The 14,475-nt window shown below is 28.0% G+C and overlaps 1 protein-coding gene across 2 annotated transcripts in view; it reads right to left on the minus strand.

Annotated features, from left to right (window-relative positions):
- Positions 1-14,475, minus strand: part of LOC136087586 (uncharacterized) — a 144,847-nt gene that overhangs the window by 58,926 nt on the left and 71,446 nt on the right. For both annotated transcript variants that reach the window (XM_065810785.1, XM_065810786.1), the window contains exon 9: positions 5,541-6,035. In XM_065810785.1, the coding sequence (XP_065666857.1) occupies positions 5,541-6,035 (495 nt within the window). The remainder of the gene's footprint in view (positions 1-5,540; positions 6,036-14,475) is intronic.

The raw sequence follows: 14,475 nt of genomic DNA on the forward strand, positions 1-14,475 counted from the left end.
ACAAGTTTAATTTTAAATATAAGAAAATTACTAAATGTATAAACATATAAAACAAAATATACAACAAAATATACAACCTTCAAACAACAGATGCTGCTAAACTAATATATATTACTAATTTTTACTGTTTTTTTTAATTATTGTACTTAAAATTCACTACAACTCGTTCATTGAAAATAAATTTCATTATGTACATGTATAACATTGTTGAAAGGAAACTTTTGTTTTTAAAATCATTAAAAAAAAAAAAAGTCAAAATATATTTTCAAACATTTTTTTAACAATTTGTTATACTGCCAACACAAGATATAACTCTAAATTTTCAAGCATATTTGAAGTAAAGTTAAAAATGATGTCAATAAATAATGAAGTTAAGCTTGAAGTCAAAAAAAAAAATACTTTTTTGAATCAAGACTTTTATATAACTGTCTACCATTCTCTATTTAGAAGAGGTCAAATTAGCAGGATTTTAAAACAAAGCTGATTGATAGTTTTAAATTATAAACCTTTATTTATTTTATATAACTTGCATCTTTGATACTTAACTTCATTTTTAATTCTATACCATTTTAAGTTTATTTACATTTAAACTGAAATAATTGAGGCCCCATAGAAATATTTGTAAGAAATATTTTAAAAAAATAACTTTAGTTTATTATTTATTATGTATTGATAATGCAGCAATTAGGGATTGTAATCAGGGGATACGTAATCCTGGACGTTTTTGGGTCCCAAAAATCCTGGGATTCAAAACACAAAATCCCTGGATTTTCAGAATTATAGTTCAAAGTTGGTAACTATACTGAATTATAACGAGTTATATAATATTGTTTTGCAGGTTTATCCTGTTTATGCTTTATCCTTATAATAAATGGAACAATTTTTTGAACAGACCATGGAGTTCAGAAGTTTATCATTGAAAAAAGCTTCACAAACACAAATTAAGGCAGGTTTGTTTGACTTAACGTATAAAAAACAATTGTTAAGTTTGTTGGCAAGACTTCTTGCGTTAAAAAGATAAACTGTAAAATTGTTGAGCAAATTTGTTGTTAAGTGATTGCTTGAGTTTATTAAGTCGCTTGAACGTTTTGAACTGATAAACATTTTAATGCTTTTGTTGTTTACCGCAATAATACGTTGTTTGCTAATGCTTGAGGCATGATTTTTTGCAATGACTTTGGAATAACTGAAGAAATTAATTTTAATATAATGCTGTTTTGCAGAAAGAATAAAGATGATGGAAAAGAAGTTGATGACTCAATAAAACAAAGAAGAAAGCTGCTTCATGCAAAACAAAAAGGTTTTACAGATATAGTCAATGAAAGTGAAGGTGCATCTTATGAAGCAGGAGTGTTTTAGATATTAGTTTTTTGTTATTTTTTAAATTAAATTTATGTTAAGGCTGTTATTGTATTTTGTAATGTAGTTATTGTATATTACCTTTTTATATTCAAGCTTTTTTTTATTGATTGAATAATTCTATTTTGGTTAAATGTTTTTCAAATATTAGAGTTTTCATATTTTTCTTTTTTCTGTGTTTTCAATAATGCTCAAGTCATTTTGTTTTTCAATAATTTTTTGACCTTTTTGTATATTATAAAAAAATTTTCTTCATCAAAAATCTTTATTATTGTTTTTCTCAATATATGAGTTTTTTGCACGCTGCAATAAATATCTTGAGATTGCTTTGTCTGATTGTGTTGAAATTTTCAGGAGTTGTTTATTATATATATGCACATTTACCTTACTAAAAGAATTCATGTTAGTTAACTGGTTCTCAAAATAAGGTCTAGGTTCTAAGCCTTTTTGGGGCTTTTTTTTAGGCTTTAAACCGGTTTCCTTACAAAAGCTTCAATACTTTGTTAAATTATTTGATTTTGGCAGGGTGAGTGCAATCATCTGATATTACAAAGCTGTAAAAATTTCATGATCATACCATTATTAGTTTACAGGCTGTTTATCGCAGCGCATAGTGCATTTTTAGGGTCCACGGACCCAAAATTTTGACCAAAAAAAATTTAAATTTTTTTTTTCCTTTACTGTGCTTTAAATATAAAATACTACTCCTTATATGAAAATCATAAAATATGAGTGTATTTTAAAATTTTGATTTTATTAGTATAGGACCACCTTAAAAAATATATCCTTCTAAACATGAATGAAAACAGTGAAAAGGAAACATTATTTTTTCTACACAAAAAAGATAAAGACCCAACTTCAGTGTGATGACATTATTTGAAGTCTGCAGATAATTTGGCAGCAAAATGTAAGAAATGTGGTGTTATTTTGAAATTATTGGGTGGTTCTACAAAAGGTCTTCATACGCACTTATCAAATAAGCCTAATTTGAAATGTAATGGTTTGTGTGGGTAAAACTATTGAGGCTGAACACCAGTTGTGTTTAGTCCATGGAATTCACCTTGCAGTTTGTGATATTCTTTATAAAAAAAGTTCTACGCCAATGTCCGACACCAAAGCACTATTGAAGGAAACAATATATTGATATTGATTTTAAGATATTGAGATGAAACAGATGATCACGAAGATGAAGAAAATATAGACGAGGAAATGGGATTAGACTTTCTTCCGCCAACAAATAATGGGACAGCAAATGTGGATTTACTCACCAATGAACAAAATATCAAAGAACTAGTGAAAAAAGTGCGTAAGGTAGTTGTAATTTTTAAATGATCCCCGACAAAAAATGATGCAGTCTTGCAAAAATATGTCTTAGAAGAGAAAGGCAGCGAGCATTCGCTCATTTTGGATTGCAAAACAAGATGGAACTCTCTTCCATCTTGTTTTGCAATCCAAAATCGATGCTAGAGTGTTTCCTTACTTTAAAAACATGTATACAGAAAGCTTTAAATCACCCAGTTTCCTTAAACGAAAGTGATTTTGTGGTTCTTTCGGAAATAATAGTAGTACTTGCACCTGTCAAATTAGCAGTAGATGCGTTATGCAGTCAAGATGCTAATCTATGCACTGCAGATACAGTACTCATATTTTTATTGCAGCAGATTGTTCAAAAACAATCTCCCTTTGCTAATAAAATGTTACAAGCTATAAAAACATAAATGAAAAAAAGAAGATGTGAAAAAATTTCTGGTGTTTTAAAATACCTTCAAAACCCAAAATATGATGCTGTGAATGATGAAACAAATGTCTGCAAAATTTTTGGAATTCCTCCTCAAACCCTTATTAGGAATCAGATAAAAAAACTTATTGAGAGACTAGCTGCTTTTAAAAATGATAATTTAGAAAAATCAAGTATTGATGCTGATGAAAATATAATAGCTGTTGTTAGAAATGAAGAACCACAAGCTCCAGCCTCCCTGTCTTTAAGAGAAAAGTTACAAGAACAAATTGCACAACGCATGAAATCCATCGAACCAGAAACACAAACTTCAAATTTAATGTCAATGATAAAGAAAGAAATGCATCTGTTTGAAAATGGTGGAAACTGCGGGCATAATTTGGAATTAGTATACCAATAATTGTTATCTATTCCACCAACGAGCATCGAACCTGAGCGGGGATTTTCTGCAGCTAGGTATTTGGAAGTAAAATAAGGAGTAGGCTAAATGACCAAACCTTAAATGCTCTACTATTCCTCCAGGCATATTTTCAGACAAAAAAAGAAAGTTTGTAAATAAAGTATGCATTTAATATGAATTATTTTTTTGTTTTACATTTATTATTTAGCTACCATTTATTTATAAATATAAAATAAAGATTTTCTTTAATTTTTGTTACTCAATATTAATAAACAACTTATTTTGTTATTTTTTACAAAGTAGCATGTTGCTACAGCTGCTACATTGGTAGCCAAATATAAGAAAATTTATGTTTACAAATTTATTTTAAAATTTTGATTGTTTAGTGACTTTAGTCAAATACACTTTAAATGTTTAAATGTTATTTACATATCCAATTATTTGATAAAGATTATTCTGTAAAGTCTGTAATCTTAAAACATAATATGGAAGGTACCATATATATACTTCTGCATCATTTTAAGATCTTTATATACACCTGCTGCCTATTACACAACTGAAACAATTTAAGGCACCATAGAAAATAAGGCATAATAAAATTAAATAAAAAATTGATAACATCAAAACGTATATTCATAAATGCAGTGTTAACTTCTGTTTTTTAGCAAATACCTCACATCATATATAATCCTGGGATCCCGGGATTTTATATAATGTGAGTAAACATATTATTGCGGGATTGTAAATCAAGTGCGGGATTGCAATCCCTAACAGCAATTGAAAAAAAAATTTTTATTATTTTAAAACTAAAATAAAGTATTTTTAAAATATTTGCAAACTAAAATAAAAATTTAAAATAACATGTAAAAATGTTAAAATATGTTAAAATATATATTTTAATACAAATATTTATGTATAAATTTAGAATTAAATAGAATTTTAAAGGAGTTTAAATCAGCAGGATTTCAACATAAAGCTGATTGATATTTTCAAATTATAAACCTTTATATATTTTATATAAGATATGGAGTTCTGTTATAATAATATGTTTTATTCAACTTTTAATTTCAGACAGAAAACCAATATTTTCCTTTTTACATGAGGAAATTGTTTAGCAAATAAAACAAAAGAGTCAATGTCTAGGGTTTAAGGTCTTAAGATTAGTTAATGGTGCAGATGTGGATGTGTACTGGTTAATAAGGAAGGAATGAAATTTGAATTCTACATCATCCTTAATAATAACCAGAAAAAAGCAAAAAAAAAGTCAAAAAAGTCAAAAAAATATCATAGATTTTTTTGACTTTAACATCATTTTTAATTCTATATCATTTTAAGTTTTTATATTTAATTTATTTACATTTTAACTGGAATAATAGACCTAATAGAAATATTTGTCAAAAAAAAAAAAATATCAGATTATTATTAATTATGTTTTGATAATACAGCAATTAGAGAAAAATATTTCATATAAACATATTGTAACATGAAAAATGTTAAAACATGCATGTATAATAAAAAATATATATGTTTTAATATAAAGACGTGTGTATAAATATATGTATAAATATATGTATAAATAAAAAATGTAAACATCTGATATTATGTAAAAATATTTTATAAAAACAATTATGAAATACAATTATATGGTAGTTGTGCAGTGATAGACCACTTACTTCATGAACAAGAAGTTCCAAGTTCAATGCCCACCTTTAATCTAGTAGTGCCCACCTCCCCTAGTTGTACCGCACTCAACTTGTTTTTCTGCTCATTAGCCTTGTTTTTCAGGGTTCATGTATTGGAGTTAGGGTGTTGAGAAAGGGTTATAACCACAATAAAGTAGCCTCCTCGATTGTAGTGGCTCAGTCGGTCTTAGGAGGTAAATAACATGTAAAAAAAATTTAAATTTTAGAATTTGTTTGATCTAACTAAAAACTTTTAGAAAAGATATTTTTTAGTAAAATAGTAAAAATGAATTTTATCATAGATTTTTAAGATAAAATTATCTTATCAACAAAATCTAAAAAATAGTTAAAAAAACCAAACCTGTTCCAAATGATATAAGCAATGAAGCATTATTTTGGTTGAGTAGACAATAAACATTATTTTGTGATATGTTTTTAGATATCACAATAATACTAATATAATTCACAACTCCATGATAATTGTTTTTAGCATCATTAAAAAGATTCACCAAATCAATACTGTTGTATCCTTGTCGCAAAACAAAATCTACAAATGGTTTGTTTGAAAGATACAACATTGAATAATTATACAACTTTTGCACTTCATTTATACTGTTAATTAGAATGTCTTGAGACACAAGCAGATAGATACTCATTGTAAGGTTATTATAAACATTACAATTATAAGAATTATCAATTGAAAAATTCAAACTTGAAACATCTACATTTGAAAACAAATCAACTTTATATGTAAATATAGAGGTTAATGGATGATTTGGTATGTTCTGGTTAAATAACAAACGCATGTCAGTATTAAAAGTTATAACCGAATCCAAATACACTGGTACAATTAGAACTAAAATAATAAAAACACATCACTAACATTAAAAAAAGATCACAAAAAAAATTAAAATAACAAACACTTTTAAAATTTATTAAAAATTTTTTTAAGTTAAGCATCAATGATAAATTAAGATAGATAATAAATGTCCAAAAAGTGTGATTAAATAATTAAATGGTAAAATCAATTTTATTATTTTACTTAAACTTAATGTGTAAATAAAAATTCTATGTATAAAATAAATTTTTTAATTATGCTTTTGTAATCTTTATGACTAGAGACAATAGTAAATCTGCTTGTGTAAGCAAACTTTAAGAACTAAGTCTATAACAAACCTGCTTATATAAGTAAATTTGGAGACTGGAAACTTCAATTAATTCGAAGGTGTAAGTAAATCATTTTGAAAGTGTAATCTTTATACAAGTGTAAAAATCAAATATCTTGCATTAACATGTTGTAGCAAAATGTATCAGTGATGAAATCAGCAAACTATAATTAATTGTTGTATGCTGAAAAAGATTGTGACATTGAAAACTTTGTTTAGCTTTAGATTTTAAGACACATTTAATTTTACTTAAAAATGGCCTTATTTATTAAATATTGGCTTGATCTTCTTTTTAAGTCTAGAAGAAGCATCACATTTACAACAATATCCTGCTAAGTCATCACATTGAAAATAATTTGTGCTAAGTTATCACATTTACTAACTTAATATCTTCCTCTATTAAGAGGAAATCAAACAAATTTTATAGTATTACATATATTTTATGTTGATAACCTTTGTTATGTGTGTGATGAAGCTAGATTTTCTCACAGAAATCTTCTCTTACTATAGTGATGAGGGAGGCTTATCATTGTTATTTTGGGTGGAAGATTAAAGATCAAGATTATACCTGAGTGTTACATATACATTGCAATACTTGTTCTTCTAAAATCTGGAGCTAGACCAATTGAAAGAATCATTCCATCCATTTAGCTGTTTCTATGATATGGAGAGAGCCAACTAATCATGCCTCAGACAGTTATTTGTATGATGCCATCTCTACAGTACAGAGCAATTTGTCATTTGTTTCATGAAGCATAATTCCTCATTTCTGATATGTTAGCAGACTATTCTCTGGAATCTGAAAATGAAAATCAGATCATGCTAGAGCTAAATCACCTGAACCTTCAACAACACAAGATTCTGACTCAATTCCTAAGATATCTTCAGTAGACTGATACAAGATCATACAAAATTAAATTAAAACAAAGCAGAAATTATGGCAATTACAGCAGTGGAACCTGTAGCAGAAAAGTGCAAAAACTTTACTATTTCCTGACCGCCACAACAATCAAAAAGCTACATGTTGACCTTTTGTCAACATACAGCTTCTTGAATCTATTAACTGCAACCTGATCTGTGCTAAAAGTAATTGGCATCATGCTGGAAATGCAACTGGTATACACAAAATATTATGTTATTATATTTTATACCCACAGATATACGAACTTTTGAAAAATGAACAATTTTATCAGATCCTCTGGGATTTTGAGATGAATTTCTGGAAATCCTCCAAGAATGTTGTTTATGATTTTTTAGGAAACAAAAATGAAGATGTTTAAAAATGTCAACTTACAATAACAATTGTAACAGATCTGAGGGGATCTTAAAGTAATTGCCATCAAGCTAGGAATGTAATTGAGATATGCAAACTTTTGTTTACTGCTTTACATATATATGAACCTTTGAAAGATGAAATTCTCTAGGGTTTTGAGAAGAATTCTTGAAAATCCTTCAAACTTGAGTTTGATAATTTTTAGGAAACAAGAAAGCAGATGAAAAAGATGAAAACTATGAAGAACTTATGACAATGCTTATCTTAGTGTACAAGAAATAAGCCACAATAGGAAAATAGGCTTAAGAAATAGGCCAAGATAGCGTCATTGAAAATTCACTTTCTGCACTTTTATTTGGACTTTTTTCCTGAAAACTCTAGTGGGGTCAGTGATAAACATGGTCACATGTGCTCTAAATGTAGAGTATAAATGACAAGAAAATAAAAAATGGTGCAGAGGATTTGTTTCAGCCAAAAAAACTATCTATACAGAAAACAATTATACAGGTACATAGAAGTTTCTTACTTAACATTTATAGTAAAGTTCTGTTTAAACATAGTCAATTTAGGTTTCAAATAATTTGGTTTCAAATATTGCAAAATATAATAAAAACAATCTTTGCTAAGATTTTTAAGATAATTTTTAATCAAGAGATTTCTGTAGTCACAGCACCAATATACATATAAAAGAAGCAAAAAAATCAAAACTAAACAAAAACTTTTAATTGACAAAAAAAATTCACTAATATACTCAAATAATTTGATCCAGTAATTTGTTTCAGTAATTTGTTATTTTCAACTTCAGTAATTTGATCTAATAAGTTGTTTCAGTAACAGCCTCAAGTAGTTTCCTCAAATAATATTTTGCAGTAAATTGTTCCAATAACACATAAAAAATAAAAAATACTTGTACAAGGCAGATGTTAAATGCATTCATCTACAGTTGTGTGAAAAACCATCTAAGCAAAGACTTCATCGCTTTGCTAAAAATTTCTTACCTAATAAGCTGACCTGCAGCGGTATTCACATCGTACTGTTGAACTCTGCAATAAAATAATGGCTAGTTAAATGTAAATTGGTAGTTTTTAACGCCAGTGATAAAATAAACTGGTATTCTAATGATTCCGTTTGAATAGCAGCAAGAGTAAATTAAGGTTATCAGAAGGCTGTTATTGCCAAAATCTAACCTTGCCATACCCTATTGTTAAAACTGCTATCAGAGGAATTTTCTATTATTTTAAGAAAAATAAAAAATGGAACCAAATCAAAATAAGCGTAAATAAATAAGTTTACTTTTATAACTAATAAGTTATAAGATATACAATATCAAATTTATATGATTTATCATAAATTTTTTCACATTATTGTGAAAAAAATTATTTATATACTCAAGAGTTTCAAAAAAATGTTATTATAAAATTAAAAATATATTGCATTTGATTATAAAGTACACACTGTTACAAGCATATACGTATTTTAAATACATGCATATCTGTATAACTTTTATAGGATTAATTATGTATAAAAGCAAATAAAAAGTTTCTCCACAATCAGCCTTAGGTGCTTCTGATCACAGTTTGATCTCCCAAAAGCTATTACCTCATTCATTTTCATCATCTGAATCCCCCTATCATAGTATCTTTTACAACTATCTTAAAGCTGAATGGGACTCATTCCATGATTATCATTGTGATGGCCCTAGGGTAGAAATCTTTCTTCTTTCTGCTGACAAATGTGCTTCTTACATAACTTTGTGGACTCAGACTGGCATGGATTCATTTTTTTCCTCTCCACAATCCCAGGTCAAGCGTCACTTATCTCCATGGTTTTCCTCACATTGTGCTGCTGCAATTTCCAATCGAACCATTACTTTTATTTCTATCAGCAAAACAATTCTCCAAAAAACAGACATTTGTTTATTACTGCTAGAAATCATTGTAAAAATGTTTCGTCTGCATCAAAGCCTGCTATTCTCAGGTCATGAAATCTTGTATTTCATCACAAAAAATAGGTTAAATAAGGGCAAATCTGTTATTCCACCTCTCTTGTATGGTTCAGACTTTGTCACCTCATCTAAAGACAAAGCTGAATTGTTTGCTGAGAACTTTTCATCAACATCATTTCTTAATTCCACTAGTTGCGTTCTACCTGATATAGCTGTCAAACAGGTTGATCCATTGCTTGACATTCGTATCACTCCAGCTTCTGTATCTAAAGTGATTTCCTGCTTTAACTCCTCTACAGCTTGTGGACCGGACAATATACCTGTTATAGTCTTGCAGAAGTGTTCTCCGAAGCTTTCATCTATACTTTCAAAACTATTTAACAAATGCTTATCAGAGTCTTGTTTTCCTGCATGCTGGAAACCACAATCTGTTATCCCTATTTTCAAAAATTCTGGAGAGCGATCTGATTCATCTAACTACCGTCTGATTAGTCTTCTTTCTATCATAAGTAATGTTTTTGAATCTTTAATTAACAAACACTTAATCTCTCATCTTGAATCTAATAACTTACTTTCTGATCATCAATATGGATTTCGATCTTCTCGTTCTACAGTTGAATTGCTAACAGTAATAACCGATAAGTTTTATTATGCATTAGGATAAGGTGGAGAGGTTAACGCTCTTGACATTTCTAAAGCTTTTGATAAAGATTGGCATGCTGGTCTTCCCCATAAGTTCACTTCTTACGGTGTATCAAGCAACATCTTTAAGATTATTCAATCCTTCCTTTCCATCTTTAGTATAAAAGTTGTCCTCGATGGACAGCACTCTTCTTTATATCCTGTAACTTCAGTGGATCCTCAAGGTTCAATCCTTGGCCCTATACTCTTGTTAATTTACAATCTAGATATTCTCACATCTAAGGTGGCATTGTTCGCTGATGATATTTTGATTTATTTTTGTCATGATAAGAAGCCAACACTCTCGATTTACAAAACTTATTTAAAAAACTCCTTATATTGAACTTCCTAAAGAAAGTTTAAAAAGAAAGTAATTAAGGTTTATTTGAAAAAAACAATAATTAACAATAATACAGTATAACTTGATTCTTATTGGTAAGGAAATTTTAAAAATAATGTGAAAATAATTACATTTTGTTTATATGCTCATTGTGTCATGTCCCTATTTATGTAGATAAGCTTCATAAATAAGAAGTAAATTCTCATTTGAGATTTATAACATTCAAAATAATTTAAAAAAAGGTTCATTTTTATGGAAATTGAAAACATGCTGATCAAATTTATCTGAACCAATACCTGTTCTGCATGTATAGATGTTGGTTCCTAAACTTAGGTGTATGTTGTTTTTCCATCACATCCATCACATGATAGAAAATAGATAATATATGTTGTTAATTTTGGTACAAAAGGTGATTTGGCACAAGAGGATTTTTTCAACAAGCTCACTAAGGCGTTGGGTAGGTGAAAAAGAACCCCTAACTATTGGTCTTCCATTTAGATCATCTAGGCATTAACATTCGATTTATACTTTATTGCATTAGATTTTATGAATTTTTGGTAACACAAAAAAATTGCTAGTTTTCCATTCATAGTTTTTGAGATAAGTCATTTCTTTTTTGTTAAACATTTTTTAAACTTATGCACATGATTTTTAAGTTTCTTAAAACATATTTTACCCGACTTATTATCAATTTTTATATATGTTTCAGTTAATAAATGGTCTTGGTGCACAAGTTTATCTCTATAGTTATCAGCATCCATCAGAACCATCAGAAGCCTCCTTTATCAGCAGATTTAATGATAATTTTGTTGTTATTCTTCCGTTTCACTAAGGAACTTATAGTTTTATATTTAATATCTTCTAATTTGAAAGTTTTGTAAATATAATACACAGCTGAAGATTTTATATGAAAGGCTTTTTGTGTTAGAGAAAAAATTAAAACATTTGTTGAAATTTAACTAATAAATATATTTTACCTATCTAAGTGGCGGAAAAAAGTCATGTATCTGACCACAAATATAGACTTGACCGAATTTTTTATTTATATGTACTTAAAATGATTTTTAAATTGAAATATTTAAATAAAATATTTCTATACATAATGCATAGCATAAATAAAGTAAATATATAAAATTTTTTGTTGACCTCAAAAACTTTTAGCTATGTTGGCACTTTTGAAGACTGTAAATATATATATACATATATATATATATATATATATATATATATATATATATATATATATATATATATATATATATATATATATATATATATATATATATATATATATATATACATATATATATGTATATATATATATATATATGCATTCTTGAATGTAGACATCATGTATGAGAGTATGTAAATTATTATTTTATAAACATCAATTAATACGAGTTTCTCTCGATACTAAATTTATTTATATTTTTTATTTATTTTTATTAAAGAAATTTTCGCTGGACTGTTGTGTCCAGCGTCTTCAGCTTTAAAGATTTTTTTAAAGCTTTAAATATCTTGAAAGCTGAAGACGCTGGTCACAACAATCCAGCGAGAATTTCTTTAACAAAAATAAATGAAAAATATAAATAAATTTAGTATCAAGAGAAATTCATATTAATTGATGTTTATAAAATAATATATATATATATATATTTATATATATATATATATATATAAAATAAACATACATATACACACACGTACATATAATATCTACCTATCTACCCATCTATCTATCTATCTATATATATATGTATATATATATACATTTATATATGTATATATATATGTATATAAATATATATGTATATATATATATATATATATATATATACATATATATTTATATATATATATATATATATATATATATATATATATATATATATATATATATGTATATATATGTATATATATATATATGCATGCATATATATTTATTTCAAATTTGGACATTCAATGTTTTAGATAACCCATATATAGATATATACAGATTGCTATAGAGATAGTCAAGTTTATCTCCATAGTATAGATTACTATAGAGATATTGTTTATCTCTATAGTAATCTGTATAAATCTATATATGGGTTAATTCTAAAACATTGTATGTCCAAATTTGGGCTATATTGAGTTATGAATGTTAAAATGTCAATTTCTGCACCCTCTACTGTCTACCAGATTATAGGGAGTGGAGGAAATATGTTTATAAATATTTGAATTTGTATACAAGTTTAAACTTTTAAAATCGTTTTTCTCACAACTGTCTGAAAAAGACATGCAATCTTTTAAAATTAACCCATCCATATACATACATATCTTATACTAATGATTTAGGTGAGCAGTGTGATGTCATACTAAAATAACCTGCAGCAGGGGGCTTCAGTACATACATCAACTGACAAATAGCCTGACTTGCAGCAGAGCACTGCTACCCTGAGGGTTTGGCATGGGGCAGCAATCTTTTTATTCATTATTCTTTGTTTTTTTTCTTCTTTTTCTAAAAAAGCCATATTGATTTAGATTAGCAAAAAACGTGAGCAAATGCTGACATAAATATGCTATTGTAGATATACATATATATATATGTGTGTGTGTATATGTATATTATTATATAAATATGTTTTTATTGTTAGAGAGCTTAATTTAGAAATAAAACAATATAATAACTTATTCATAGCTATTTATTTTTTTATAAAAAGTTTTAAAATAACAAATAAGGTAATAATCTTAATATTTTGTAATGCCACCCTTAGCTACAATAATGGCTTTCAGGCATCAGGGCATGCTTTCTATGTAGACTTTTGCATTGTGTTTGAGACTGGGATTGCTATGTCACTCTCTTATAAGAGTTTCTATCATTTGCTACTTGGTAATGTTGATTTCCCGTTTTGTGAACTCCAATAGATTTTCTATGGGGTTCATATCAGGTGAATTCCCTGGCCATGGCAAAACACGCACTTTTTTTCAGTTAGGAATGCTGTAACACTTCTAGCTTTATGGCACAGTGCTGAGTCATGCATGAACATATACTCTACATTACCAGGGAACCATTCTTGGACCTGGGGCAAGAGCCTGTTTTCCAGTACTCACTTGTACTGGTCCTGCTTCATGGTCCCTTCCACAATGTAAAGGCAGCCCATACCCTTGGCTGAGATCACAGACCACACCATTACACTCACAGGGTGTTTAACCTTTTCCAAAAGGCAGTCCTGGTGGAATTTTTCTCCCGGGCGTTGTCAAATAAACGAGCTTTTGTCCATCAAATTTTAAAATGTTGATTCGCCCAAGAAGCAGACCTGTAAAACATTTCAAAGATATTGTAAAATTATTAATCTTAAATTTTACTGGTATCTTACAATATTATAAATTATATTTACTCCAGTTTTCAATAGTCATATACTGGTGTTTTCTAGCCCATTCCAGTCGCTTTTTTTTCATGGCTTCAGTTAAACGTGGTTTTTTGGTTGACAATGACCCATTAAATTCTCTTCAGCCAACCTTCTCTGAACCGTCCTTTTAAACACATTAATTCTTTCATTGTTTATCATTGCAGCTAGTTGAGCCACCCTTTTTTTTCTGTCTTTAAGAAAGATTTTACGGTCACAACATGGAGTAGTGATCCTTTTTCTGCCACTTATGCCACACGGTCTGGTTCTAGAGGCACATTTGCATCAATTTTTCTTTTAATTTAGCTCACTACTGACTTTGAAACACTTGCAATTGCTGCTCTCTCTCTGAGAATGTGTCGAATGAAGAAGTAAGGTTTTTACTTCCATACTTTTTCTTGTTTTCAAATCTGGAGACTTGCCCATACTAAAAAAATCAATGAGAGGTAAGAATGGTTACAAGTCAGGACTTATGCATTAAAATTAGCAAAAATAATAAATT

This window comes from Hydra vulgaris, chromosome 11 (assembly GCF_038396675.1).
Source record: "Hydra vulgaris chromosome 11, alternate assembly HydraT2T_AEP".
NCBI lineage: Eukaryota > Metazoa > Cnidaria > Hydrozoa > Anthoathecata > Hydridae > Hydra > Hydra vulgaris.